At 43.9% G+C, this 26,917-nt stretch overlaps 1 protein-coding gene across 1 annotated transcript in view; it reads right to left on the bottom strand.

Annotated features, from left to right (window-relative positions):
- The window catches only part of LOC139390704 (FERM and PDZ domain-containing protein 3-like), a 241,364-nt gene that overhangs the window by 25,017 nt on the left and 189,430 nt on the right, over positions 1 to 26,917 (bottom strand). Inside the window, exons 5-9 of the mRNA XM_071138018.1 lie at positions 23,567 to 23,612; positions 15,920 to 16,024; positions 3,909 to 4,016; positions 852 to 983; positions 416 to 535 (exon numbers count right to left, since the gene is read on the bottom strand). Of these exons, the coding sequence (XP_070994119.1) occupies positions 416 to 535; positions 852 to 983; positions 3,909 to 4,016; positions 15,920 to 16,024; positions 23,567 to 23,612 (511 nt within the window). The remainder of the gene's footprint in view (positions 1 to 415; positions 536 to 851; positions 984 to 3,908; positions 4,017 to 15,919; positions 16,025 to 23,566; positions 23,613 to 26,917) is intronic.

Genomic DNA, 26,917 nt, shown 5'->3' on the forward strand with positions numbered 1-26,917 from the left:
AACTTCTTCCAGCAATCTTATTCAAAGGGGGGAGACACCTAGAGCTACCCGAAGGCTGTATCCTCACCTAGAGCTACCCGAAGGCTGTATCCCCACCTAGAGGTACCCGAAGGCTGTATCCCCACCTAGAGGTACCCGAAGGCTCTATCACCACCTAGAGGTACCCGAAGGCTGTATCACCACCTAGAGCTATCCGAAGGCTGTATCCCCACCTAGAGCTACCCGAAGGCTGTATCACCACCTAGAGATACCCAGAGGCTGTATCACCACCTAGAGGTACCCGAAGGCTGTATCACCACCTAGAGGTACCCGAAGGCTGTATCTCCACCTAGAGCTACCCGAAGGCTGTATCCCCACCTAGAGGTACCCGAAGGCTGTATCCCCACCTAGAGGTACCCGAAGGCTGTATCCCCACCTGTATGTAGAGGTACTCGAAGGCTGCAGGGTCCCTCTTGAGCAGGTCTGCTGGATCCTTGGGGAAGAAACAGATGCGAAAGAGACATTTCATCCCCTGGAAATACGTCCTGTGCACCACCTGGGGAGAGAGAGGGAGACGGCACGAATAACACCTATATCATAACAGCTTCCTTCCCTACATAGTAGACAAACACAGCTAGTCAATGGAAGGTGATACCATGCCATATCGAGTGTAATGTAGTCTATAGATTCTATTTCTATGGCCAAACTGCCATGGTGTGAAGGGATTTGTCCTTGGTAGTGACTAAGTCTGGTTTAACCAGGCTATATTACACTCACACTGCTCTTAGAATGACTGTAACACTGTAATCAGGAGGACCTAGAGGTACCTAGAGGTACCTAGAGGTACCTAGAGGAACTGTTGGCTCCCTTACATGTGAGAGCGGCTGGTTCTCCTGCAGCAGGTGTAGTCTCTGGTTCTGGTCCAGCCCACCTGACTGCAGCACCAAGGCAAAGTGCTCGATGTAACGCAGGGACAGGCGGTCCTGCAGGGACGAGATCACATCCTAGAGAGAAAGAAAGAGAGGTTTATTTGGAGTTTATGGATAGCATTTATCTCTTCAAATATTTATTAAATATTTAATGTCCTCCTGTGTTGTGATTTTTATCTGTGCGATGTTGATTTTTCTGCTTGTGGCACAAATAGACCAAACTATCCTGTTATCTTCTCCACTGAGGGTTCAGAGGTCATTCCCTATCTGCATTATGATGACCTGCCAGAGGAAAATAAGATATGGCTTTCGACGAGTCCACAATGGCACCCTATTCCCTATAATAGTGCACTTCTTGTCAAAAGTAGTGCACTATGTAGGGAACGGGAATAGTGTATTATTTGGGACGCAACCCATGTGTCCATAATGGTCAGAGTAAATACAGGCGAGATCTCTATTTGCTCTCTCACATTGTTGCATTGGGATCAGTGTACTGTACTACTTGCTAGGTTTCCATGGTGACAGATTTTCATGTGAATATTCTAAAATCCACAAAGAAAACTTGTGTAGGATAAAAGTCAGTATGTGATGACGTAGTGCACACACACAATCTACTTTTCCGCTCATGTACTGAATACAAATCAAAGTTGAATGTGTTTCCATCACCTTTGTTAAATCTACCGATAGTTTTGTCACAAAAACTGTTGCGTTAAATAGAAAATGTGCCTAGTCTAGTTTTGGCACCTGAGCTTTAGCCAACAGGTCACAGATACAGTGCTGGTAGCCTAGTCTACAATGAGATTATTATGAATATGAGCAAGAATATTTTGATTTGTCAAACGGCAGTCAAGCATCGATTATCATGTCACCAGAATAAGACCCTCGATATTCATTGGAAAGGAGCATCAAAATCACCCTGTGAAGTTCATCATAAATGATTTTATCTGTTGTGGAAGGACTACACACAATATCATAGTGTGACTCCAAGTTTACTTCGATATGATGGTTATCATATAAATATTAATGCATGAAGGCGGTTTAAATCACAATTTCTCACATAATCAATTTTACTTACACAAAACGATCCCACCATGTCGAACGAACCAATGATCTGTCTGCTTTTGTACAATTGTGCCGAAACCTGTTTCCGTCACAGCTGTCGTATTAAAAAAATTCTGCCCCTGAACAGGCAGTTAACCCACTGTTCCTAGGCCGTCATTGAAAATAGGAATTTGTTCTTAATTGACTTGCCTAGTTAAATTAAGGTAAAAAAAAACATATGAGGGGAAGATTTCATAACATATTTCAACTCAGACAAATACAGTCCTCGGATAGTGTGTGTGGAGCCAGCGATCTATCATAATTGGTAGTTTGTGTATTGTAATCTCCTAAATGGACGGGTAGATGGTGGCTGAATATCCTAGCAACAGAGACGGAGATACATTCACCTTGAATCGACAGTGGTGCGGATGAAAACTGACTGTCTGCTAAAACAAAACAAGGATAAGCTGTATGGGCAATATTAACCAAGGATTACAATGACAACAATCTGCTACACAAACAAACTGTGGATAGAGAAAACCCTTAATTTTATTTCCTCCCTCCCTTTCTCTCTCCCACTCTCTCTCCCTCCACCCATCCATTTCCCTGAATGAGCAGGAAAAGATAGTTCTGAAATCTAATATTGTACCTTAATGTGTCTGGTATGTCAGAGTCTGGTAAGAGATGGCAGAGCCTGGTAAGAGATGTCAGAGTCTGGTAAGAGATTTTAGAGTCTGGTAAGAGATGTCAGAGCCTGGTAAGGGATGTCAGAGTCTGGTAAGAGATGGCAGAGCCTGGTAAGAGATGTCAGAGCCTGGTAAGAGATGGCAGAGCCTGGTAAGAGATGTCAGAGTCTGGTAAGAGATGGCAGAGTCTGGTAAGAGATGTCAGAGCCTGGTAAGAGATGTCAGAGTCTGGTAAGAGATGGCAGAGTCTGGTAAGAGATGTCAGAGCCTGGTAAGAGATGGCAGAGCCTGGTAAGAGATGGCAGAGCCTGGTAAGGGATGTCAGAGTCTGGTAAGAGATGGCAGAGCCTGGTAAGAGATGTCAGAGTCTGGTAAGAGATGGCAGAGTCTGGTAAGAGATGTCAGAGCCTGGTAAGAGATGTCAGAGTCTGGTAAGAGATGGCAGAGTCTGGTAAGAGATGTCAGAGCCTGGTAAGAGATGGCTGAGTCGTCTCAGAGCCTGACAGTAGATAGAAGTCATGACTATCTGTCTCCTGACTGACTGGTGTATGCCATTACAACATTACAGTATGCGCCTCAAATGCCACCCTATTCCCTTTTTAGCACGCTCATTTTGACTCGAACCCATAGGGCTTGGGTCAAAAGTAGTGCACCATATAGGGAATCGGGTGCAAGTTCAGACGCAGGCACAGCCGTTTTAAAATACTGGTAATTGATGGAAGTGGGCTTCTCATAACTAGGCCTGTTCATCAAACACTGTGCGGGGAGTCTTACCATCAGTGGCGTCATTAAATATTTTTTACGATGGTTATACCCACTGGGCGCAACGTCTAGTTTGGATTTACATTTGGTTGAGTTGTCTGGCAACGTGAATAATTGAAAAAACAAGTTGGATTCCCATTACGTGGATGACTTTCTGCAAAATCCAAACAGTTTTTCATGTTTATAATGTGTCGGTGCTACAAAGCACCATTTGGTGTTATATGAAGCTTTACCGCTTGCTCTGTAATATGAGTAGTATTGTACAATGTATTGTTGAACATGATATACTCATATCAATGTTCCAGTATGGGATCTCCCCTACTTTTATAGTTATGGCCCATTTAATACAGATAAATGGGCACAGTAGGCAATGTAACCAATCACAGCCCTCCTTTTACTTGTATCATTGCACATCCTGCAAATCACCAGCAGAGGGCAACCATTTTAAATCAATCATCGCATTCACTCTGTTGGTAATGTTTACAAACTGGATCATACACTGTATACGTACCCTGACAGTGGTGCGGCTGTCAAACGTAAAGGACTTGATCTGACCATTCTCCAGGAACACCTTCAGCACATTAGGTATGAGTAGCAAAGAGTCGTCCTTTAGCATTGTCTGTGAGAGAGAGACAGAGAGAGAGAGGGAGAGACGCAGAGGTAGAGGGCGGGAGAGAAAGAGAGAGGGTGAAGAAAGAAAGAGAGAGCAAATGTAAAACCTTAGTGCCTCTTCTAGCAGTAAGAGTAAGATGAGGTAGCTGAGAAAGTACCTAAAGGGTTAATATCCTACATCAACATGGTACAGTACATTTAATCAACCCCAGAGTAGGGGATCAGGCCTATAATTAAATGAAGTCGGAACTCCGGAACTGTGGAATGTGCAGAGAGAAGTACATTCCATCTAAAAGCTGTTCAGAAGGGACCAGGCTGGAGCTTTCAGAGTTCCATGGAGGAGCAATACCTTAATTGAACCGGGGCAGCCTGAATAGGGACACAACTCAGCTTTAGGACCCCTGCCTGGATATATTGTGCTGTGATTAAAGAACAGCTTACTACATTTCCTCAATGCATCAAGTTAATATGCATGCGCCGGTGCTGCAGGTACAATTGGAAGCTAGACGGCTGAATAGACTATAAAGTGTGGTGGTTGCGTAGGTCAGGGAGAGCTGTAGGAGGTATGATGACTCAAGGTTATTCTGCTTTTATCAGCCACTCATCAGAAAAGGTTTCCTCTGCATGAGTTGATTTCAGTTCAGGTAGGGAGACAGGCCGTGACAGGTATTCACTCTCTCCAGAGGTGGTGTCACCAGGAGGGTAAATGGGGGAAGTAGAGAGAGTTGGTGACTCAAAGCCCTCGTTATTCACTACCGTTCAGAAGTTTGGGGTCACTTAGAAATGCCCTTGTTTTGAAAGAAAAACACATTTTATGTCCATTAAAATAACATCAAATTGATCAGGAATACAGTGTAGACATTGTTAATGTTGTAAATGACTATTGTAGCTGAAAACGGCTGATTTTTAATGGAATATCTACATAGGCATACAGATGCCCATTATCAGCAACCATCACTCCTGTGTTCCAATGGCACATTGTGTTAGCTAATCCAAACACCAGTCTCGTCAACAGTTTAGAGGCGACTCCGGGATGCTGGCCTTCTAGGCAGAGTTGCAAAGAAAAAGCCATATCTCAGACTGGCCAAGATCAAGATCGGCAAAAGAACACAGACACTGGACAGAAGAACTCTGCCTAGATGGCCAGCATCCCAGTCACCTCTTCACTGTTGACGTTGAGACTGGTGTTTTGTGGGTACAATTTAATGAAGCTGTCAGTTGAGGACTTGTCAGGCGCCTGATTCTCAAACTAGACACTCTAATGTACTTGTCCTCTTGCTCAGTTGTGCACTGGGGCCTGCCACTCATCTTTCTATTCTGGTTAGAGCCAGTTTGCGCTGTTCTGTTTAGGGAGTAGTACACAGCTTTGTATGAGATCTTCAGTTTCTTGGCAATTTCTTGCATGGAATAGCCTTCATTTCTTAGAATAAGACTAACGAGTTTCAGAACTAAGTCTTTGTTTCTGGGCATTTTGAGCCTGTAAACGAACCCACAAATGCTGATGCTCCAGATACTCAACTAGTCTGAAGAAGGCCAGTTTTATTGCTTATTTAATCAGGACAACAGTTTTCAGCTGTGCTAGCATAATTCCAAAAGGGTTTTCTATGATCAATTAGCCTTTTTAAAATGATAAACTTGGATTAGCTAACACAATGTGCCATTAGAACAGAGGAGTGATGGTTGCTTATAAAGGGCCTCTGTATACCTATGTAGATATCCCATAAAAAATCAGCTGTTTCGAGCTACAATAGTAATTTACAACATTAACAATGTCTACACTGTATTTATGATCAATTTGATGTTATTTTAATGGACAAAAAAATGTGCTTTTCTTTCAAAAACAAGGACATTTCTAAGTGACCCCAAACTATTGAACATACACCACGTGCATCCACTGATGGTCTGAAAATCACTTTGTGAACAGACAGAGGGAGAGGGAAAGAGAGAAGAGAGAGGGGAATGGGGAAGATGGACAGTGGAGCCCATAGTGGTTAGGAGCGTTGGGCCAGTAACCGAAAGTGCAATGCACTCAGCCTTAATTGCTTCTGTATGTCGCTCTGGATAAGAGGGTCTGCTAAATGACTCAAATGTAATAATATTGAGCAACTACTATATCTGATGAGAGGAAATGAAATGATTCCTACAGTAAATCTGAGCATAATTTAGAACAGACTGACGTCACTACAGATGTATCCACATAAGACGTCAGCCTGGCGACACCATCCAGAGGTGCTATCTACAACCTAAAGGGGTTTCCGGCTGTCCTCATAGGAGAACCCTTTTAAAAGGGCTTGTAAGTAAGCATTTCGTGGTGTATTCAGCGCATGTGACAAGCAAAGTTTGATAGATTTGACAGAGGAGCTAACGGGAGAATTACTGACTCCTGGTCTTTCATTGCCAGGAAAGCAAGCATCCCCTCAGGCATGGCATATATATATATATATATATATATATATATATATATATATATATATATATATATATATATATATACACACACAAACACACACACACACACACACACACACACACACACACACACACACACACACACACACACACACACACACGCAGCAGCAGCCAGGGGGCTGAGGGGGATCGATAGCACCCATGATAATACCATAGATATCCCGTGTAGCCTGGATTAGACTGCATGTAGACCCCTGGTATACAGATACAGGGAGAGAGAGATGGTCCTCCTCCCCTGGGTGGAATCCTGATACAGGGAGAGAGATGGTCCTCCCCTGGGTGGAGGCCTGATACAGGGAGATAGATGGTCCTCCTCTCCTGGGTGGAGGCCTGATACAGGGAGAGAGAGATGGTCCTCCTCCCCTGGCCCCCATTCCCTACATAGTCTCTAAATAGTCTCTACCTCTCAATCTACATAGTGCTCTAGTGGCCCCTATTCCCTACATAGTCTCTAAATAGTCTCTAACTCTCAATCTACATAGTGCTCTATTGGCCCCTATTCCCTACATAGTCTCTAAATAGTCTCTACCTCTCAATCTACATAGTGCTCTATTGGCCCCTATTCCCTACAGAGTATCTAAATAGTCTCTACCTCTCAATCTACATAGTGCTCTATTGGCCCCTATTCCCTACATAGTCTCTAAATAGTCTCTACCTCTCAATCTGTCTCTGACCACCCCCCTTTCTCTCTCTCTTTCTCCTTGAATTAACTTCAGTTGATCATATGGTACAGTGCCTTGCAAAAGTATTCGGCCCCCTTGAACTTTGCGACCTTTTGCCACATTTCAGGCTTCAAACATAAAGATATAAAACTGTATGTTTTTTGTGAAGAATCAACAACAAGTGGGACACAATCATGAAGTGGAACGACATTTATTGGATATTTAAAACTTTTTTAACAAATCAAAAACTGAAAAATTGGGCGTGCAAAATTATTCAGCCCCCTTAAGTTAATACTTTGTAGCGCCACCTTTTGCTGCGATTACAGCTTTAAGTCGCTTCAGGTATGTCTCTATCAGTTTTGCACATCGAGAGACTGAATTTTTTTCCCATTCCTCCTTGCAAAACAGCTTGAGCTCAGTGAGGTTGGATGGAGAGCATTTGTGAACAGCAGTTTTCAGTTCTTTCCACAGATTCTCGATTGGATTCAGGTCTGGACTTTGACTTGGCCATTCTAACACCTGGATATGTTTATTTTTGAACCATTCCATTGTAGATTTTGCTTTATGTTTTGGATCATTGTCTTGTTGGAAGACAAATCTCCGTCCCAGTCTCAGGTCTTTTGCAGACTCCATCAGGTTTTCTTCCAGAATGGTCCTGTATTTGGCTCTATCATCTTCCCATCAATTTTAACCATCTTCCCTGTCCCTGCTGAAGAAAAGCAGGCCCAAACCATGATGCTGCCACCACCATGTTTGACAGTGGGGATGGTGTGTTCAGCTGTGTTGCTTTTACGCCAAACATAACGTTTTGCTTTGTTGCCAAAAAGTTCAATTTTGGTTTCATCTGCCCAGAGCACCTTCTTCCACATGTTTGGTGTGTCTCCCAGGTGGCTTGTGGCAAACTTTAAACGACACTTTTTATGGATATCTTTAAGAAATGGCTTTCTTCTTGCCACTCTTCCATAAAGGCCAGATTTGTGCAATATACGACTGATTGTTGTCCTATGGACAGAGTCTCCCACCTCAGCTGTAGATCTCTGCAGTTCATCCAGAGTGATCATGGGCCTCTTGGCTGCATCTCTGATCAGTCTTCTCTTTGTATGAGCTGAAAGTTTAGAGGGACGGCCAGGTCTTGATAGATTTGCAGTGGTCTGATATTCCTTCCATTTCAATATTATCGCTTGCACAGTGCTCCTTGGGATGTTTAAAGCTTGGGAAATCTTTTTGTATCCAAATCCGGCTTTAAACTTCTTCACAACAGTATCTCGGACCTGCCTGGTGTGTTCCTTGTTCTTCATGATGCTCTCTGCGCTTTTAACGGACCTCTGAGACTATCACAGTGCAGGTGTATTTATACGGAGACTTGATTACACACAGGTGGATTGTATTTATCATCATTAGTCATTTAGGTCAACATTGGATCATTCAGAGATCCTCACTGAACTACTGGAGAGAGTTTGCTGCACTGAAAGTAAAGGGGCTGAATAATTTTGCACGGCCAATTTTTCAGTTTTTGTTTTGTTAAAAAAGTTTGAAATATCCAATAAATGTCGTTCCACTTCATGATTGTGTCCCACTTGTTGTTGATTCTTCACAAAAAACATACAGTTTTATATCTTTATGTTTGAAGCCTGAAATGTGGCAAAAGGTCGCAAAGTTCAAGGGGGCCGAATACTTTCGCAAGGCACTGTATATCAAATATATACGGTTTGTAGAAATCCGAAGAGAGTGGCCAGCAGAGAGAGGTGGGAGGGGCAGAGGGAGGGGCTGTGGAATTGCTGGGCGGGGGATAGAATGACTGTCAAAGAGAAAAGGAAAAAAAATGTACAAATAAAACAAAACAAATAGTACATTTGAATGACACTGAGATGCAGCGTTGTTACAGCTAACACCTGTTTTCCTGAGGCTGATGCCGGGCAGGTGTTTGGACACATACACACACTCTCATTCAAATGCACACACACACATACACGGACACACACACACACACACGGACACACACACACACACACGGACACACACACACACACGGACACACACACATACACGGACACACATACATACACGGACACACACACACACACGGACACACACACACACACGGACACACACACACACACGGACACACACACACACACGGACACACACGGACACACACACACACACGGACACACACACACACACGGACACACACACACACACACACACGGACACACACACACACACGGACACACACACACACACACACGGACACACACACATACACGGACACGCATACATACACGGACACACACACACACACGGACACACACACACACACACGGACACACACACACACACACACACGGACACACACACATACACACACACGGACACACACACATACACACAAGTAAATAGTTCCATACATGCATTGAAACATATTCACTTTGCCTTGCTGTTATGATTTTTGTTGTCCTTGATGTCTTTAGTTTTTTTTGCATTGTTTTCCTTTGTCTTTCTCTTTTTGTCTGTTGGTTGTTGGTGCATTGAGGGACGGTGTCTTTGGTGACGGGGGGGGGGGGGGTTCTTGGGGGATGGGGGGGTCTTTGGGGAATTATTCAGTTATTCTTGGGGAGGGTGAGTGGAGCTGGAGGCAGAGGGAGGGAGGTGAGGGGAGCTGGAGGCAGAGGGAGGGAGGTGAGGGGAGCTGGAGGAAGAGGGAGGGAGGTGAGGGGAGCTGGAGGCAGAGGGAGGGAGGTGAGGGGAGCTGGAGGCAGAGGGAGGGAGGTGAGGGGAGCTGGAGGCTTAGGGAGGGAGAGAGGAGGTGGAGGCAGAGGGAGGGAGAGAGAGAGGAGGTGGAGCGATTGGTAAAGATCAGACCATACCCCTTCGGCAGAGCTTTTAATCAAGTCTATCCACCTCCTGTGATCAGAGGTTGGGAGTGGGGATTGATTGGTTTGGACTTGCTTATCAGTGCAGACCACCTAACCTGAGCTTCTGAAGTTTATCGACCTGGAGGGAAAGAGATGTTCAGCCACGACTACATCTACTATGGATATGTCCCAAATACTATGTACGGAATAGGGGCCAATACAGCACTATGTAGGGAATAGGAGCCAATATAGCACTATGTAGGGAATAGGAGCCAATAGAGCACTATGTATGGAATAGGAGCCAATAGAGCACTATGTAGGGAATAGGGGCAAATAGAGCACTATGTAGGGAATAGGGGCCAATAGAGCACTATGTAGGGAATAGGAGCCAATAGAGCACTATGTATGGAATAGGAGCCAATAGAGCACTATGTAGGGAATAAGGGCCAATAGAGCACTATGTAGGGAATAGGAGCCAATAGAGAACTATGTAGGGAATAGGAGCCAATAGAGCACTATGTAGGGAATATGAGCCAATAGAGCACTATGTATGGAATAGGGGCCAATAGAGCACTATGTAGGGAATAGGGGCCAATACAGCACTATGTAGGGAATAGGGGCCAATAGAGCACTATGTAGGGAATAGGGGCCAATAGAGCACTATGTATGGAATAGGAGCCAATAGAGCACTATGTAGGGAATAGGAGCCAATAGAGAACTATGTAGGGAATAGGGGCCAATAGAGCACTATGTATGGAATAGGAGCCAATAGAGCACTATGTAGGAAATAGGGACCAACAGAGCACTATGTAGGGAATAGGGGCCAATAGAGCACTATGTAGGGAATAGGGGCCAATAGAGCACTATGTAGGGAATAGGGGCCAATAGAGCACTATGCAGGGAATAGGGGCCAATAGAGCACTATGTAGGGAATAGGGGCCAATAGAGCACTATGTAGGGAATAGGGGCCAATAGAGCACAATGTAGGGAATAAGAGCCAATACAGCACTATGCAGGGAATAGGGTGTCATTTTGGAGGCAGACCCTGCACTGCTCTGCTCCATGCTCGGCTCACACAGCACAGCCTGTTATGCTAAATTCAACCTTTACTTCTGCCACCATCATCCTCCTCGGGTCTTAGAGAGAGGCCACGGTGGACTAGGAGGAATTCTAAACTACACCCCTGTTGGCTCCAGGTAGAACCCTTTGGGGAAAGGTTTTATACGGAACCCAAAAGGGTTCTACCTGGAACCAAAAGGGGTTCTTAAAGGCTAAGGTCTATTTTTCTCAATTACCGCCTGGCTGATGTGCCCAAAGTAAACTGTTGCTCAGGCCCTGAAGCTAGGATGTGCATATGATTGGTACCATTGGAAAGAAAACACTCTGAAGTTTGTAGAAATGTTAAAATAATAAAGGAGATTATAATACAATAGATATGGTAGGAGAAAATCCAAAGAAAAACCAACCAGAATTTTGTTTTGTTTTGAGAGCCCATGCTCTTCCAATGGGACGCATACGGAAAAAATGTAATCTAGCTCCCAGTATGCAATTCCTATGGCTTCCACTGGGTGTCAGTAGTCTTTTTTCAAGGTTTCAGGCTTGTTACTTCCAAAACGGACACATGGACACAGACTTGGAAATTCATGTATGCGCCCGAGACTAAGAGGATTAAATAGAAATGTATTTTGACTTGTTTTAATAAAGTTTAGCAGTAGCTTTTTGGATTCCTTTCACTGCATGTCGAATGAGTGGATTACTCAAATTGATGGCGCCAACTAAACAGACTTTTTGGGATATAAAGAAGTTTTTTATCTAACAAAACGACACTACATGTTATAGCTGGGACCCTTTGGATGACAAATCATTATTATTATTCAAAAAGTATGTGAATGAACAAGCTTTTAACCGATGTAAGACACTTGTATGTACCTAAATGTTTAATATCCATCATTTTTAATGATTATTTATTTGAATTGCGCGCCCTACAGTTTCACCGGAAGTTGTCCCGGTACCTGTTTAAATTAAAACCTCTTAGGGCTAGGGGGCAGTGTTCGGAAGTTTAGATAAATGACGTGCCCAAAGTAAACTGCCTATTACTCAGGCCCAGAAGCTAGGATATGCATAAAATTGGTAGCATTGGATAAACACTCTGAAGTTTCTAAAACTGTTAAAATAATGTCTGTGAGTGTAACAGAACTGATATTGCAGGTGAAAACTCGAGGAAAATCCATCCAGAATTATTTTGGGAGGTCACTGTCCATTTCAACGCTTGTCTATGGGATATACAAATAAATAGCTCCCAGATTGCAGTTCCTATGGCTTCCACTAGATGTCAACAGTCTTTAGAAAGGGTTTCAGGCTTGTTTTTTGATGAATTAGTAGTTGTAGTTTTCAAGGTGGCTCTCATTTTGACTGTAGTCTTGTGGAGTGCGTGGATGAGGGCGCACACCTCGTTATTTATCTCTGGTATTGAACATACTCCATTCCGTCTTAAATTTAATTGTTTATTTACATATTAGGGTGCCCGAGGATTGATTAGAAACGTTGTTTGACTTGTTTGGATGAAGTTAATTGGTAACTTTTGGGATTCCTTTGTATGCATGTTGAACTAGTGGAACAGGTGGATTACTGAATCAAACGCGTCAATAAACTGACTTTAACCGGACAATAAACTGACTTTTTTGACCATTTGTTGTGTAGCTGGAACCCTTGGGATTGCAAAGGAAGGTCTTCAAAGGAAGGTCTTCAGGAGATCTGCTGGTTTGGAAAATGTTTTAATGCTTTTCTATGCGGGACACTGTCCTCAGATAATCGCATGGTATGCTTTCGCCTTAAAGCCTTTTTGAAATCTGACAAAGCGGCTCGATTAACAAGAAGTTAAGCTTTTAAAATGTAGGACACTTGTATGTTCATGAATGTTTAATATTACAATTTTGTAATTTGAATTTGCCGAGCTCCAGCTTCCCGGTAGCTCCCAAGTAACTCTCCCCAGTATCTCTCCCGTTAGCTCCCAAGTAACTCTCCCCAGTATCTCTCCCGTTAGCTCCCAAGTAACTCTCCCCAGTATCTCTCCCGTTAGCTCCCAAGTAACTCTCCCCAGTATCTCTCCCAAGTAACTCTCCCCATTATCTCTCCCAGTAGCTCCCAAGTAACTCTCCCCAGTATCTCTCCCATTAGCTCCCAAGTAACTCTCCCCAGTATCTCTCCCATTAGCTCCCAAGTAAGTCTCCCCAGTATCTCTCCCGTTAGCTCCCAAGTAACTCTCACCAGTATCTCTCCCGTTAGTTCCCAAGTAACTCTCCCATTAGCTCCCAAGTAACTCTCCCCAGTATCTCTCCCAAGTAACTCTCCCCATTATCTCTCCCGGTAGCTGGTAACAGGCAGCTGGTAATCGTTGCCTCTAATTGGGGATCATATTCAGGAAGCCCTATCTCCCACCTGCTTTGTGGGATATTGTTTGTGTTAGTGTGTTTGGGCACTACGTCTTCACGTTCTTTGTAAGTTTTGTTGTTTTGTTTCTAGTTTCACTTTGTATTAAAAAGATGTGGAACTCAATGCACGCTGCGCCTTGGTCCGCTCATTTTGAAGTTCGTGACACCCGTTAGCTCCCCAGTTATCTCTCCCGTTAGCTCCCCAGTTATCTCTCCCGTTAGCTCCCTGGTAACTCTCCCGTTAGCTCCCTGGTTATCTCTCCTGTTAGCTTCCTAGTTCTCTTCCATCAGCTCCCCGGTTATCTTTTCCTTTAACAGAATCAAAGGGTGTAGGGGGCAGCATTTTCACTTTGGATGAATTGCGTGCCCATAGTAAACTGCCTCTTACTCTGTCCCAGATGCTAATATATGCATATTATTATTACTATTGGATAGAAAACACTCTGAAGTTTCTAAAACTGTTTGAATTATGTCTGTGAGTATAACAGAACTCATAGGGCAGGCAAACTTCCAAACAGGAAGTGGAAATTCTGGGGCTGGTTGATTTTCAACTCATCGCCTATTCACATCCAAATAAGATATGGATCTGTTCGCACTTCCTACGCCTTCCACTAGATGTCAACAGTCAGTAGAACGTGCAATGAAGTCTCTAGTGTGATGTGGGACTGGATGGCAGCTATTTGAGTCACTGGGCTGGCAGAATGCCAGTTCCTGGTTACGCGCAGTAGTCATTATATCGCCTTGCGTTCCATTACTCTGTAGACAAAAACGAATGCTCCGGTTGGAACGTTATTGGATATATATGATAATAACATCCTGAAAATTGATTCTCTACTTAGTTTGACCAGTTTATTCGACCTGGAATATAACTTTTTTAAGTTTTCGTCTGAGTTCGCCTGGACCAGCGCCAGCTTTTGGACATGTGAACTAAACGTGCTAGCAAAAGTAGCTAATTGGACACTAGTAATGGACATTGTGGAACAAAACAACGATTTATTGCGGAACTAGGATTCCTTGCACTGCATTCTGATGAAAGATCATCAAAGGTAAGGGAATATTTATGATGTAATTTCGTATTTCTGTTGACTCCAATATGGCGGAGAAATATATTTACGCCTGAGCGCCGTCTCAGATTATTGCATGGTATGCTTTTTTCGTAACGTTTAAAAAAAAAAATCTAACATTAAAAAATCTAACATTAAATAATCTAACATTAAGATTGCATTAAGAACCAGTGTATCTTTAATTAAATGTAAAACATGTATCTTTCGTCAAAGTTTATGATGATTATTTATGTTATCTGACTCTAGCTCTCTGTAATTACTCCGGATATTTTGGAGGCATTTCTGAACATGGCGCCAATGTAAACCGAGATTTGTGGATATAAATATGCATATTATCGAACAAAACATAAATGTATTGTGTAACATGATGTCATATGAGTGTCATCTGATGAAGATTATCAAAGGTTAGTGATTAATTTTATCTCTAATTCTGCTTTTGTGACTCTATCTTTGGCTGGGAAAAATGGCTGTGTGTTTTTTGGGATTTGGTGGTGATCTAACATAAATATATGTTGTGTTTTCGCTGTAAAACATTTAAAAATCAGACACGATGGGTAGATTAACAAGATGTTTATCTTTCATTGCTGTATTGGACTTGTTAATGTGTGAAAATTAAATATTTCTAAAATATATTTTTGAATTTCCAGCGCTGCCTTTTCAGCAGAATGTTGGGGGGTTCCGTTAGCGGAACCTGTGTCCTAGACAGGTTTAAGCCTAATGTGTTATTCATAAATTGCATAACAGTTGCCAATAGGAACAGTGAGAGGTAAACTCGTTGGCTTACCTGTAGAGCCAACCCCTCTGGGCTTCGAGAAGAGGACTCAGGCCTGCATCCCAAATGGTAATCTATTATCTATATAGTGCACTACTTTTGACCTGGGCCCTATTATAGTGCACTAATGTAGGGAATAGAGTGCCATTTGGGACACTTACTCAGAGCTCCGTGGCAGTAGGAAGAGGGCCTTCACAGCCAAGCAGGGACTTTACATGTCTGCTCTCAGCCAGCCTAACACTGTAACGCTGCTGCTGCAGCTGAATTCAAAATGTGCCCAATGTTTAACAAACATCTTAGAGGTGCAACCTGTGCTCTACCAGAGAGAGGGGACATCGATCTGTAGGAGAACAATTTATAATCAAAAAGCTGCACTATGTTGGACCCAAGGCTGTTTTGTATGGTGCAGGTAGTCAGCTACCCAAAGAGGAAGAGGATGTTCGGCCATGTTTAATCAGCCAGGAGACAGGCACAGGCCCAGGGTAAAGAGAGAATAAATACAGAATTTTTTAGAGAGAAGTGTAGAAAGAGTGAGTAGTGAGAGAAATTGTGTTAGAGAAACATGGAGAGTGTGAGAGAGAATTAGACTGAGAAAGCAAGAACGACTGAGAGGGAGACACAAATGGAGAGAGAGAGAGATAGGAAGAGTATACTTACTGAGTCTGGGTCACTGAAGGACACTTGCTCTGAAAAGCGCACTTTGGGCGGGTTAGTTCTCAGATGGGCCTTCTTAGCTGCACTTATGAAGGCTGACTTAGGTGACTGGTAGAGAGAAGAGAAAATAGGAGAAACAGGTGACTGGAAGAGAGGAAAGAGGTGAAACAGGTGACTGGAAGAGAGGAGAGGAGGAACAGGTGACTGGAAGAGAGGAGAGGAGGAACAGGTGACTGGAAGAGAGAAGAGGAAAGAGGAGGAGAAACAGGTGACTGGAAGAGAGGAGAGGAGAAACAGGTGACTGGAAGAGAGGAGAGGAGAAACAGGTGACTGGAAAAGAGAATAGGAAAGAGGTGAAACAGGTGACTGGAAGAGAGGAGAGGAGAAACAGGTGACTGGAAGAGAGGAGAGGAGAAACAGGTGACTGGAAGAGAGGAGAGGAAAGAGGTGAAACAGGTGACTGGAAGAGAGGAGAGGAGAAACAGGTGACTGGAAGAGAGGAGAGGAGAAACAGGTGACTGGAAGAGAGGAGAGGAGAAACAGGTGACTGGAAGAGAGGAAAGAGAGGGAGAAACAGGTGACTGGAAGAGAGGAAAGAGAGGGAGAAACAGGTGACTGGAAGAGAGGAGAGGAGAAACAGATGACTGGAAGAGAGGAGAGGAGAAACAGGTGACTGGAAGAGAGGAAAGAGAGGGAGAAACAGGTGACTGGAAGAGAGGAAAGAGAGGGAGAAACAGGTGACTGGAAGAGAGGAGAGGAGAAACAGGTGACTGGAAGAGAGGAGAAGAAAGAGGAGGAGAAATAGGTGACTGGAAGAGAGGAAAGAGAGGGAGAAACAGGTGACTGGAAGAGAGGAGAGGAGAAACAGGTGACTGGAAGAGAGGAGAGGAAAGAGGAGGAGAAATAGGTGACTGGAAGAGAGGAGAGGAAAGAGGAGAAACAGGTGACTGGAAGAGAGGAGAGGAAGAGAAACAGGTGACTGGAAGAGAGGAGGGGAAAGAGGAGAAACAGGTGACTGGAAGAGAGGAGAGGAAAGAGGAGGAGAAATAGGTGACTGGAAGAGAGGAGAGGAAAGAGGAGAAACAGGTGACTGGAAGAGAGGAAAGAGGAGAAACAGGTGACTGGAAGAGAGAAAAGAGAGGGAGAAACAACATCGCAGTACATCTCCATAGCTTATAAGACATTTAGGGTTTATTCACTGAATTAATAATAAAATTAAACAAATTAGAAAAGTTTTCATTTGATTTAATGCTTTGAAACCATTTAGTTATGTTTGGCAAAAACAAGATGTAGTTAGATGGTTAAATAATTAGGACGTTTTACATTAACGTTTAATTACATGCCTGGCTGAGCCTGTAAGTCTGTAATTACAAAGGCAACAAAATAACTGATACGTGTTTGTGCACAAAACAGTGCTTTTGAAACAGACTGTTGACGCAAGACATTCTAGCAGTATCCATGTAATCTATAAAGGTGATTTTGTTGAGTAGCACTGCACACTAAAACAAATGAGCCTTCTTTGGGAAAGGTGATGGTTCTATGTGGAACCATACAGACCTAAAGAACCCTTTGAGCCCAATGGCTCTTTGCAGTTCAAAAACGGGTTAGTTTTGCTTTTAGTGATAATTAAAATGTACGCAGTGGAGAAAAGTACTTCAGTAAAAACACTTTAAAGTATTACCTATGTTTTTTTGTGGGGGTGGGGGGTGGGGGGGGGGGTATCTGTATTTTACTTTACTATTTATATTTTTGACAACTTTTACTTCACTACATTCCAAAATATAATAATAAAATTTTCACTACATACATTTTCCCTGAAAACCAAAAGTACTCATTACATTTTGAATGCTTAGCAGGACAGGTTCAATTCACGGTCCAATTCACACCCTTATCAAGAGAACACTAAACAGAGAACATCCCCGGTCATCTCTACTGCCGCTGATCTGGTGGACTCACTAAACAGAGAACATCCCTGATCATCTCTCTGCCTCTGATCTGGTGGACTCACTAAACAGAGAACATCCCTAGTCATCCCTACTGCCTCTGATCTGGTGGACTCACTAAACAGAGAACATCCCTAGTTATCTCTACTGCCGCTGATCTGGTGGACTCACTAAACAGAGAACCTCCCTGGTCATCCCCACTGCCTCTGATCTGGTGGACTCACTAAACAGAGAACATCCCTGATCATCTCTCTGCCTCTGATCTGGTGGACTCACTAAACAGAGAACATCCCTAGTTATCTCTACTGCCTCTGATCTGGTGGACTCACTAAACAGAGAACATCCTCGGTCATCTCTACTGCCTCTGATCTGGTGGACTCACTAAACAGAGAACATCCCTGTGTCGTTTTGGCTATGCCGGATTAAGTGATATGACATGCTATTCTATAAAATTCTTTCTCCGTTATTAATATTACCTGATTGAGCTAATCATGTAAATGTAATTAACTGGAGAGTCGGAGCACCACAAAATAATATTTATAGAGCTGTTATCTTCCAAATAAACTCTTAAAGACCTAGTAATATTTTACATCAATAGCAGTCAATATTAATCGTCACCTTAATTCAGTCTCATCTGAAAGTTGTAAATACTTGGTTATCTTCACAAACCCTGGCTAACAAGTTGAATCAGCAATACAAAATTGGGTGTAATTATTTATTTGCTAAATACCTAACTAATCACACAGAATTGCATATACACAGAATGAATTATACCTTATTACAAATTACGTCATAAAGGAAAACGTCCCTAGGGGGCGGAACAGATATGAAAAGGGTCTGGGTTTGAGTGAAAGAGCGGGAAGACTAAGGGACAAAGGGAGAAGCTGTGCTATCGTAAATACAGTATCTTATGCATTCTAAATTACCGCCCATTTGGAAAAGGAAAATGCAATAAATATTGACTCTGAGCTGCGCTTCGTTAGGTTGGTGGTAGATGGAAGGCCGTGATGCCAAACCGAGTCCTTTGAAGAATGTCTCTGGTGGTCACTTGGATAAGTTGTAGTAACGTCGTTGTGTGGTAGACAGAATACTCTGTCTGTTCTTTCCTAGCCCGCATTTGCAGCTGCTGCTGCTAACTCAACGGCTAGGAGGTATCACTTCTGTAGTGAATAAGAGTTCGAAGTTCATACCATTCGCAACCAAAGCTCACGCTGAGGTTGGTTTACTTCTGTAGTTGACATGTTAGTCCTTTTAACGCAGAGGCTGCAGACCTCACATACTTGGAACAGGAGGTTACATTTTTGTCAAGGCTTTATATAGTGGAGGGAGAAGGGTGTGTTTGAAAAGTTTTTTAACCCATGTCTCTTCACAGGGGTGGGCCACTGATTGAGCAGAGCCCTAACCTTATGAAAACCCAAATCTCTCATTTAGAAGCTAAAATTACATTTAATCTCTTCACCAATACTTTTATATTCAAATATTTAAATTGAACAACAATTCCATGTGAATCCGATAACTACAATGTGCAGACTTTCCACTGTAGAGTTTATGTCATCCTATCATTGATGAGAATGTCTCAGATGACAACCGAACTGACATCATATTCATTAAGTACCACTTCATATGTTCAATTGGCCGGATAACCAGAATATACAGTGCCTTGCGAAAGTATTCGGCCCCCTTGAACTTTGCGACCTTTTGGCAGATTTCAGGCTTCAAACATAAAGATATAAAACTGTATTTTTTGTGAAGAATCAACAACAAGTGGGACACAATCATGAAGTGGAACAACATTTATTGGATATTTCAAACTTTTTTAACAAATCAAAAACTGAAAAATTGGGCGTGCAAAATTATTTTCAAATGTCACATCAGTAGAGGAAAAAGGGGGGAAGAGGTATTTATGACTGTCATAAACCTACCCCCAGGCCAACGTCATGACACTGGTCATCTCTCTGCCTCTGATCTGGTGGACTCACTACACACAAATGCTTTGTTTGTAAATGATGTCTGAGTGTTTGAGTGTGACTCTGGCTATCCGTAAATAACAAAAACAAGAAAATGGTGCCATCTGGTTTGATTAATATAAGACATTTGAAATGATTTATACTTTTACTTTTGATACTTAAGTATATGTAAAACCAAATAATTTTATGCTTTTACTCAAGTAGTATTTTACTGGGTGACTTTCACTTTTACTTTTATTTTCTATTAAGGTATCTTTACTTTCACCGAAGTATGACAATTCGGTACCCTTCCACCACTGAATGTATGAGCAGCGGCTCATTTGAATATTTGGGGGCGTGCCTACTTGACACAACTGTGGGAAGCATTGGAGTCAACATGGGTCAGCATCCCTGTGGAACACTATTGACATCCTTCTAGAGTCCATGCCCTGATGAATTGAGGCTGTTCTGAGGGCAAAAGGGGGTTGCACCTCAATAGTAGGAAGCCGTTCCTAATGTTTTGTACACTCAGTGTAGAGCGTTTCTATAAAGGTTGCATAAAGAACCATAAAAATAACTATAAAAAAGGGTTCTATATCGCCCCAAAAAGGGTTGTAAAAGGGTTGTAAAAGGGTTGTAAAAGGGTTTTTAATGGTTCTTTATAAAGGGTTCTTTAATTAAATGGCCACCGGACTATTTACATTGACCGCCTCCATTTATTTTGTACACTGCTGCTACTCACTGTTTATTATCTATGCACAGTCACTTCACCCCTACTCACTGTTTATTATCTATGCATAGTCACTTCACCCCTACTCACTGTTTATTATCTATGCATAGTCACTTCACCCCTACTCACTGTTTATTATCTATGCATAGTCACTTCACCCCTACTCACTGTTTATTATCTATGCATAGTCACTTCACCCCTACTCACTGTTTATTATCTATGCATAGTCACTTCACCCCTACTCACTGTTTATTATCTATGCATAGTCACTTCACCCCTACTCACTGTTTATTATCTATGCATAGTCACTTCACCCCTACTCACTGTTTATTATCTATGCATAGTCACTTCACCCCTACTCACTGTTTATTATCTATGCATAGTCACTTCACCCCTACTCACTGTTTATTATCTATGCATAGTCACTTCACCCCTACTCACTGTTTATTATCTATGCATAGTCATTTCACCGGTCCCTACAAATTACCTACATGTACAAATGACCTCTAACCTGTACCTCTACACACTGACTTGGTACCGGTACCTCCTGTATATAGCTTCCACACTGACTCGGTACCGGTACCTCCTGTATATAGCCTCCACACTGACTCTGTACCGATACCTCCTGTATATAGCTTCCACACTGACTCGGTACCGGTACCTCCTGTATATAGCCTCCACACTGACTCGGTACCGGTATCGCCTGTATAAAGCCTCCACACTGACTCGGTACCGGTACCCCCTGTATAAAGCCTCCACACTGACTCGGTACCGGTACCTCCTGTATAAAGCCTCCACACTGACTCGGTACCGGTACCTCCTGTATAAAGCCTCCACACTGACTCGGTACCGGTACCTCCTGTATATAGCCTCCACACTGACTCGGTACCGGTACCGCCTGTATAAAGCCTCCACACTGACTCGGTACCGGTACCCCCCGTATAAAGCCTCCACACTGACTCGGTACCGGTGCCCCCTGTATAAAGCCTCCACACTGACTCGGTACCGGTACCACCTGTATAAAGCCTCCACACTGACTCGGTACCGGTGCCCCCTGTATAAAGCCTCCACACTGACTCGATACCGGTACCACCTGTATAAAGCCTCCACACTGACTCGGTACCCGTACCTCCTGTATAAAGCCTCCACACTGACTCGGTACCGGTACCTCCTGTATAAAGCCTCCACACTGACTCGGTACCGGTACCTCCTGTATATAGTCTCCACATTGACTTGGTACCGGCACCTCCTGTATATAGCCTCGTTATTGTTATTTTATTGTGTACACTTTTTTATAATTTTTTCTTTAGTTTATTTTAGTAAATATTTTCTTAACTCTTCTTGAAGTGCACTGTTCGTTAGGGGCTTGTAGGTAAGCATTTCATGGTAAGGTCTACACTTGTTGTATTCGGCGCATGTGACAAATAAAATTTGATTTGATTTGATTTATAGCACCATACAGGTTCCATGTAGAACCTTGAACCATGTAGAACCTAGAACCTTAAAACAAAACTTTTCATACAGCACCAAAAAGGGTTCAGCTATGGTCACAAGCCAAATAACACCTATCACTGTATAGAACCATTTGTTTTTAGTGTGTTTGAAGAGTACTTACTGACAATCACACGACACACAGTAAAAATAGGGAGGGAGAGAATGAAGGAGAGAGAGAATGAAGGAGAGAGATAATGTGGGAAAGAGATAATGATGGAGAGAGAGAATGAGTGAGAGAGAATGAGTGAGAGAGAGATAATGAGAGATATTGAGAGAGCGAGAGGAGAGAGAGAATGAGGTTAGAGAGAATGAGGGAAAGAGAGAAGGACGGAGAGAGAGAATGAGAGAATGTGAGAGAGCGAATGAGAGAGAGAGAGAATAAGAGGGAGGCAGAGAGAGAGTGGGAGGCAGAGAAAGAGAGGGAGGCTGAGAGAGTGAGGGAGGCAGAGAGAGAGATGGAGAGCAGTGAGAGAAGGAGGCAGAGAGAGAGGGAGAGCAGAGAGAGGGGGCAGAGAGAGAGGGGGCAGAGAGAGAGTGGGCAGAGAGAGAGGGAGAGAGAAAGGGGGCAGAGAGAGAGGGAGGCTGAGAGAGGGGGCAGAGAGAGGGGGAGGCAGAGAGAGGGAGAGAGAGGGGGCAGAGAGTGAGGGAGGCAGAGAGAGATGGGGCAGAGAGAGAGGGAGGCAGAGAGAGAGGGAGGCAGAGAGAGAGGGAGGCAGAAAGAGAGGGAGAGCAGAGAGAGATGGAGGCAGAGAGAGAGGGAGGCAGAGAGAGAGGGAGAGCAGAGAGAGACGGAGGCAGAGAGAGAGGGAGGAAGAGAGAGAGGGAGAGCAGAGAGAGAGGGAGAGCAGAGAGAGACGGAGGCAGAGAGAGAGGGAGGAAGAGAGAGAGGGAGAGCAGAGAGAGACAGAGGCAGAGAGAGAGGGAGAGCAGAGAGAGAGGGAGAGCAGAGAGAGACGGAGGCAGAGAGAGACGGAGGCAGAGAGAGACGGAGGCAGAGAGAGAGGGAGAGCAGAGAGAGACGGAGAGCAGAGAGAGAGGGAGAGCAGAGAGAGAGGGAGAGCAGAGAGAGACGGAGGCAGAGAGAGACGGAGGCAGAGAGAGACGGAGGCAGAGAGAGAGGGAGAGCAGAGAGAGACGGAGAGCAGAGAGAGACGGAGGCAGAGAGAGAGGGAGGAAGAGAGAGAGGGAGAGCAGAGAGAGAGGGAGAGCAGAGAGAGACGGAGGCAGAGAGAGAGGAAGGCAGAAAGAGAGGGAGAGCAGAGAGAGACGGAGGCAGAGAGAGAGGGAGGAAGAGAGAGAAGGGGCAGAGAGAGACGGAGGCAGAGAGAGACGGAGGCAGAGAGAGAGGGAGGCAGAGAGAGAGGGAGGCCAGAGAGAGACGGAGGCAGAGAGAGACGGAGGCAGAGAGAGAGGGAGGAAGAGAGAGAGGGAGAGCAGAGAGAACAGGATAAATGGAGGGATAAAGAGATAGAGATAGAGCTTGAGAATGTCAAGGAGACGATGAGAGAAACATTGAGCGGGAGCTGTGTATTGTTACCTGGTGAGGCTGCAGCACGGTGAGAACTATGGAGTCTTTGCAGCATCTATAGAGAGAACAGGCAGCAGACACGAGAGGAGAGAGCAGTGTGGAGTGGGTTAGGTAACACTAGAGCTGTGGCTTTGGAAGAAACGGTAGTGTTTTTACCTGCAAAACCTCCTCTCTGTTCTCTATGATTCAATGACTCATCTGTCTCATTATGTTTCCATGGAACACGAGGCTTAGAGACAGACTATTTCCCCATGACTTTAGCCTTCAAACTCACAGAACTATTCCCGCTGTATTGCTGCTGCATTTAATGCAAATATTCTGCTCTTAATGTGTTGTGTGAGTTCACACATTGAATGAGCTAAGAACAACATTTCCTCCAAAGATTCGTCCTGTCTTAGACTCATATCAGGTGTAGGTTCTAGACTCACATCAGGTGTAGGTTCTAGACTCACATCAGGTGTAGGTTATAGACTCACATCAGGTGTAGGTCATAGACTCACATCAGGTGTAGGTTCTAGACTCACATCAGGTGTAGGTCCTAGACTCACATCAGGTGTAGGTTCTAGACTCACATCAGGTGTAGCTTATAGACTCACATCAGGTGTAGGTTATAGACTCACATCAGGTGTAGGTCATAGACTCACATCAGGTGTAGGTTCTAGACTCACATCAGGTGTAGGTCCTAGACTCACATCAGGTGTAGGGTATAGACTCACATCAGGTGTATGTTATAGACTCACATTAGGTGTAGGTTCTAGACTCACATCAGGTGTAGGTTCTAGACTCACATCAGGTGTAGGTCCTAGACTCACATCAGGTGGCGGTCCTAGACTCACATCAGGTGTAGGTTATAGACTCACATCAGGTGTAGGTCATAGACTCACATCAGGTGTAGGTTCTAGACTCACATCAGGTGTAGGTCCTAGACTCACATCAGGTGTAGGTTCTAGACTCACATCAGGTGTAGCTTATAGACTCACATCAGGTGTAGGTTATAGACTCACATCAGGTGTAGGTCATAGACTCACATCAGGTGTAGGTTCTAGACTCACATCAGGTGTAGGTCCTAGACTCACATCAGGTGTAGGGTATAGACTCACATCAGGTGTATGTTATAGACTCACATTAGGTGTAGGTTCTAGACTCACATCAGGTGTAGGTTCTAGACTCACATCAGGTGTAGGTCCTAGACTCACATCAGGTGGCGGTCCTAGACTCACATCAGGTGTATGTTCTAGACTCACATCAGGTGTATGTCCAAGACTCACATCAGGTGTAGGTCCTATACTCACATCAGGTGTAGGTCCTAGACTCACATCAGGTGTAGGTTCTAGACTCATATCAGGTGTAGGTCCTAGACTCACATCAGGTGTAGGTTATAGACTCACATCATGTGTAGGTTATAGACTCACATCAGGTGTAGGTCCTAGACTCACATTAGGTGTAGGTTCTAGACTCACATCAGGTGTAGGTTATAGACTCACATCAGGTGTAGGTTATAGACTCACATCAGGTGTAGGTCATAGACTCACATCAGGTGTAGGTTCTAGACTCACATCAGGTGTAGTTTATAGACTCACATCAGGTGTAGGTCCTAGACTCACATCAGGTGTAGATCCTAGACTCACATCATGTTTAGGTTCTAGACTCACATCAGGTGTAGGTCCTAGACTCACATTAGGGTAGGTTCTAGACTCTCATCAGGAGTAGGTCCTAGACTCACATCAGGTGTAGGATCTATACTCACATCAGGTGTAGGTCCTAAACCCACATCAGGTGTAGGTTATAGACTCACATCAGGTGTAGGTCATAGACTCACATCAGGTGTAGGTTCTAGACTCACATCAGGTGTAGGTAATAAACTCACATCAGGTGTAGGTTATAGACTCACATCAGGTGTAGGTCATAGACTCACATCAGGTGTAGGTCCTAGACCCACATCAGGTGTAGGTTATAGACTCACATCAGGTGTAGGTTATAGACTCACATCATGTGTAGGTCCTAGACTCACATCAGGTGTAGGTTCTAGACTCACATCAGGTGTAGGTCCTAGACTCACATCAGGTGTAGGTTATAGACTCACATCAGGTGTAGGTTATAGACTCACATCAGGTGTAGGTTATAGACTCACATCAGGTGTAGGTCCTAGACTCACATTAGGTGTAGGTTCTAGACTCACATCAGGTGTAGGTTATAGACTCACATCAGGTGTAGGTTATAGACTCACATCAGGTGTAGGTCATAGACTCACATCAGGTGTAGGATCTAGACTCACATCAGGTGTAGGTTATAGACTCACATCAGGTGTAGGTCCTAGACTCACATCAGGTGTAGATCCTAGACTCACATCATGTTTAGGTTCTAGACTCACATCAGGTGTAGGTCCTAGACTCACATCAGGGTAGGTTCTAGACTCACATCAGGAGTAGGTCCTAGACTCACATCAGGTGTAGGTTCTATACTCACATCAGGTGTAGGTCCTAAACCCACATCAGGTGTAGGTTATAGACTCACATCGGGTGTAGGTTATAGACTCACATCAGGTGTAGGTCACAGACTCACATCAGGTGTAGGTTCTAGACTCACATCAGGTGTAGGTCCTAGACCCACATCAGGTGTAGGTTATAGACTCACATCAGGTGTAGGTTATAGACTCACATCATGTGTAGGTTATAGACTCACATCAGGTGTAGGTCCTAGAACCACATTAGGTGTAGGTTATAGACTCACGTCGGGTGTAGGTTCTAGACTCACATCAGGTTTAGGTTACAGACTCACATCAGGTGTAGGTCCTAGACTCACATCAGGTGTAGGTCCTAGACTCACATCAGGTGTATGTCCTAGACTCACATCAGGTGTAGGTCATAAACTCACATCAGGTGTAGGTCCTAGACCCACATCAGGTGTAGGTTATAGACTCACATCAGGTGTAGGTTATAGACTCACATCAGGTGTAGGTTCTAGACTCACGTCGGGTGTAGGTTCTAGACTCACATCAGTTTTAGGTTACAGACTCACATCAGGTGTAGGTCCTAGACTCACATCAGGTGTAGGTCATAGACTCACATCAGGTGTAGATCCTAGACCCACATCAGGTGTAGGTTATAGACTCACGTCAGGTGTAGGTTATAGACTCACATCAGGTGTAGGTCATAGACTCACATCAGGTGTAGGTCATAGACTCACATCAGGTGTAGGTCCTAGACCCACATCAGGTATAGGTTAAAGACTCACATCAGGTGTAGGTCATAGACTCACATCAGGTGTAGGTTATAGATTAACAACAACCTAAAGACACATAGCATTGGATTCTTCTCCTCCACTCATTCCTTACCCCCCCAACCCCTCGCTCTACCGTCC

Source organism: Oncorhynchus clarkii, chromosome 31 (genome assembly GCF_045791955.1).
Source record: "Oncorhynchus clarkii lewisi isolate Uvic-CL-2024 chromosome 31, UVic_Ocla_1.0, whole genome shotgun sequence".
NCBI lineage: Eukaryota > Metazoa > Chordata > Actinopteri > Salmoniformes > Salmonidae > Oncorhynchus > Oncorhynchus clarkii.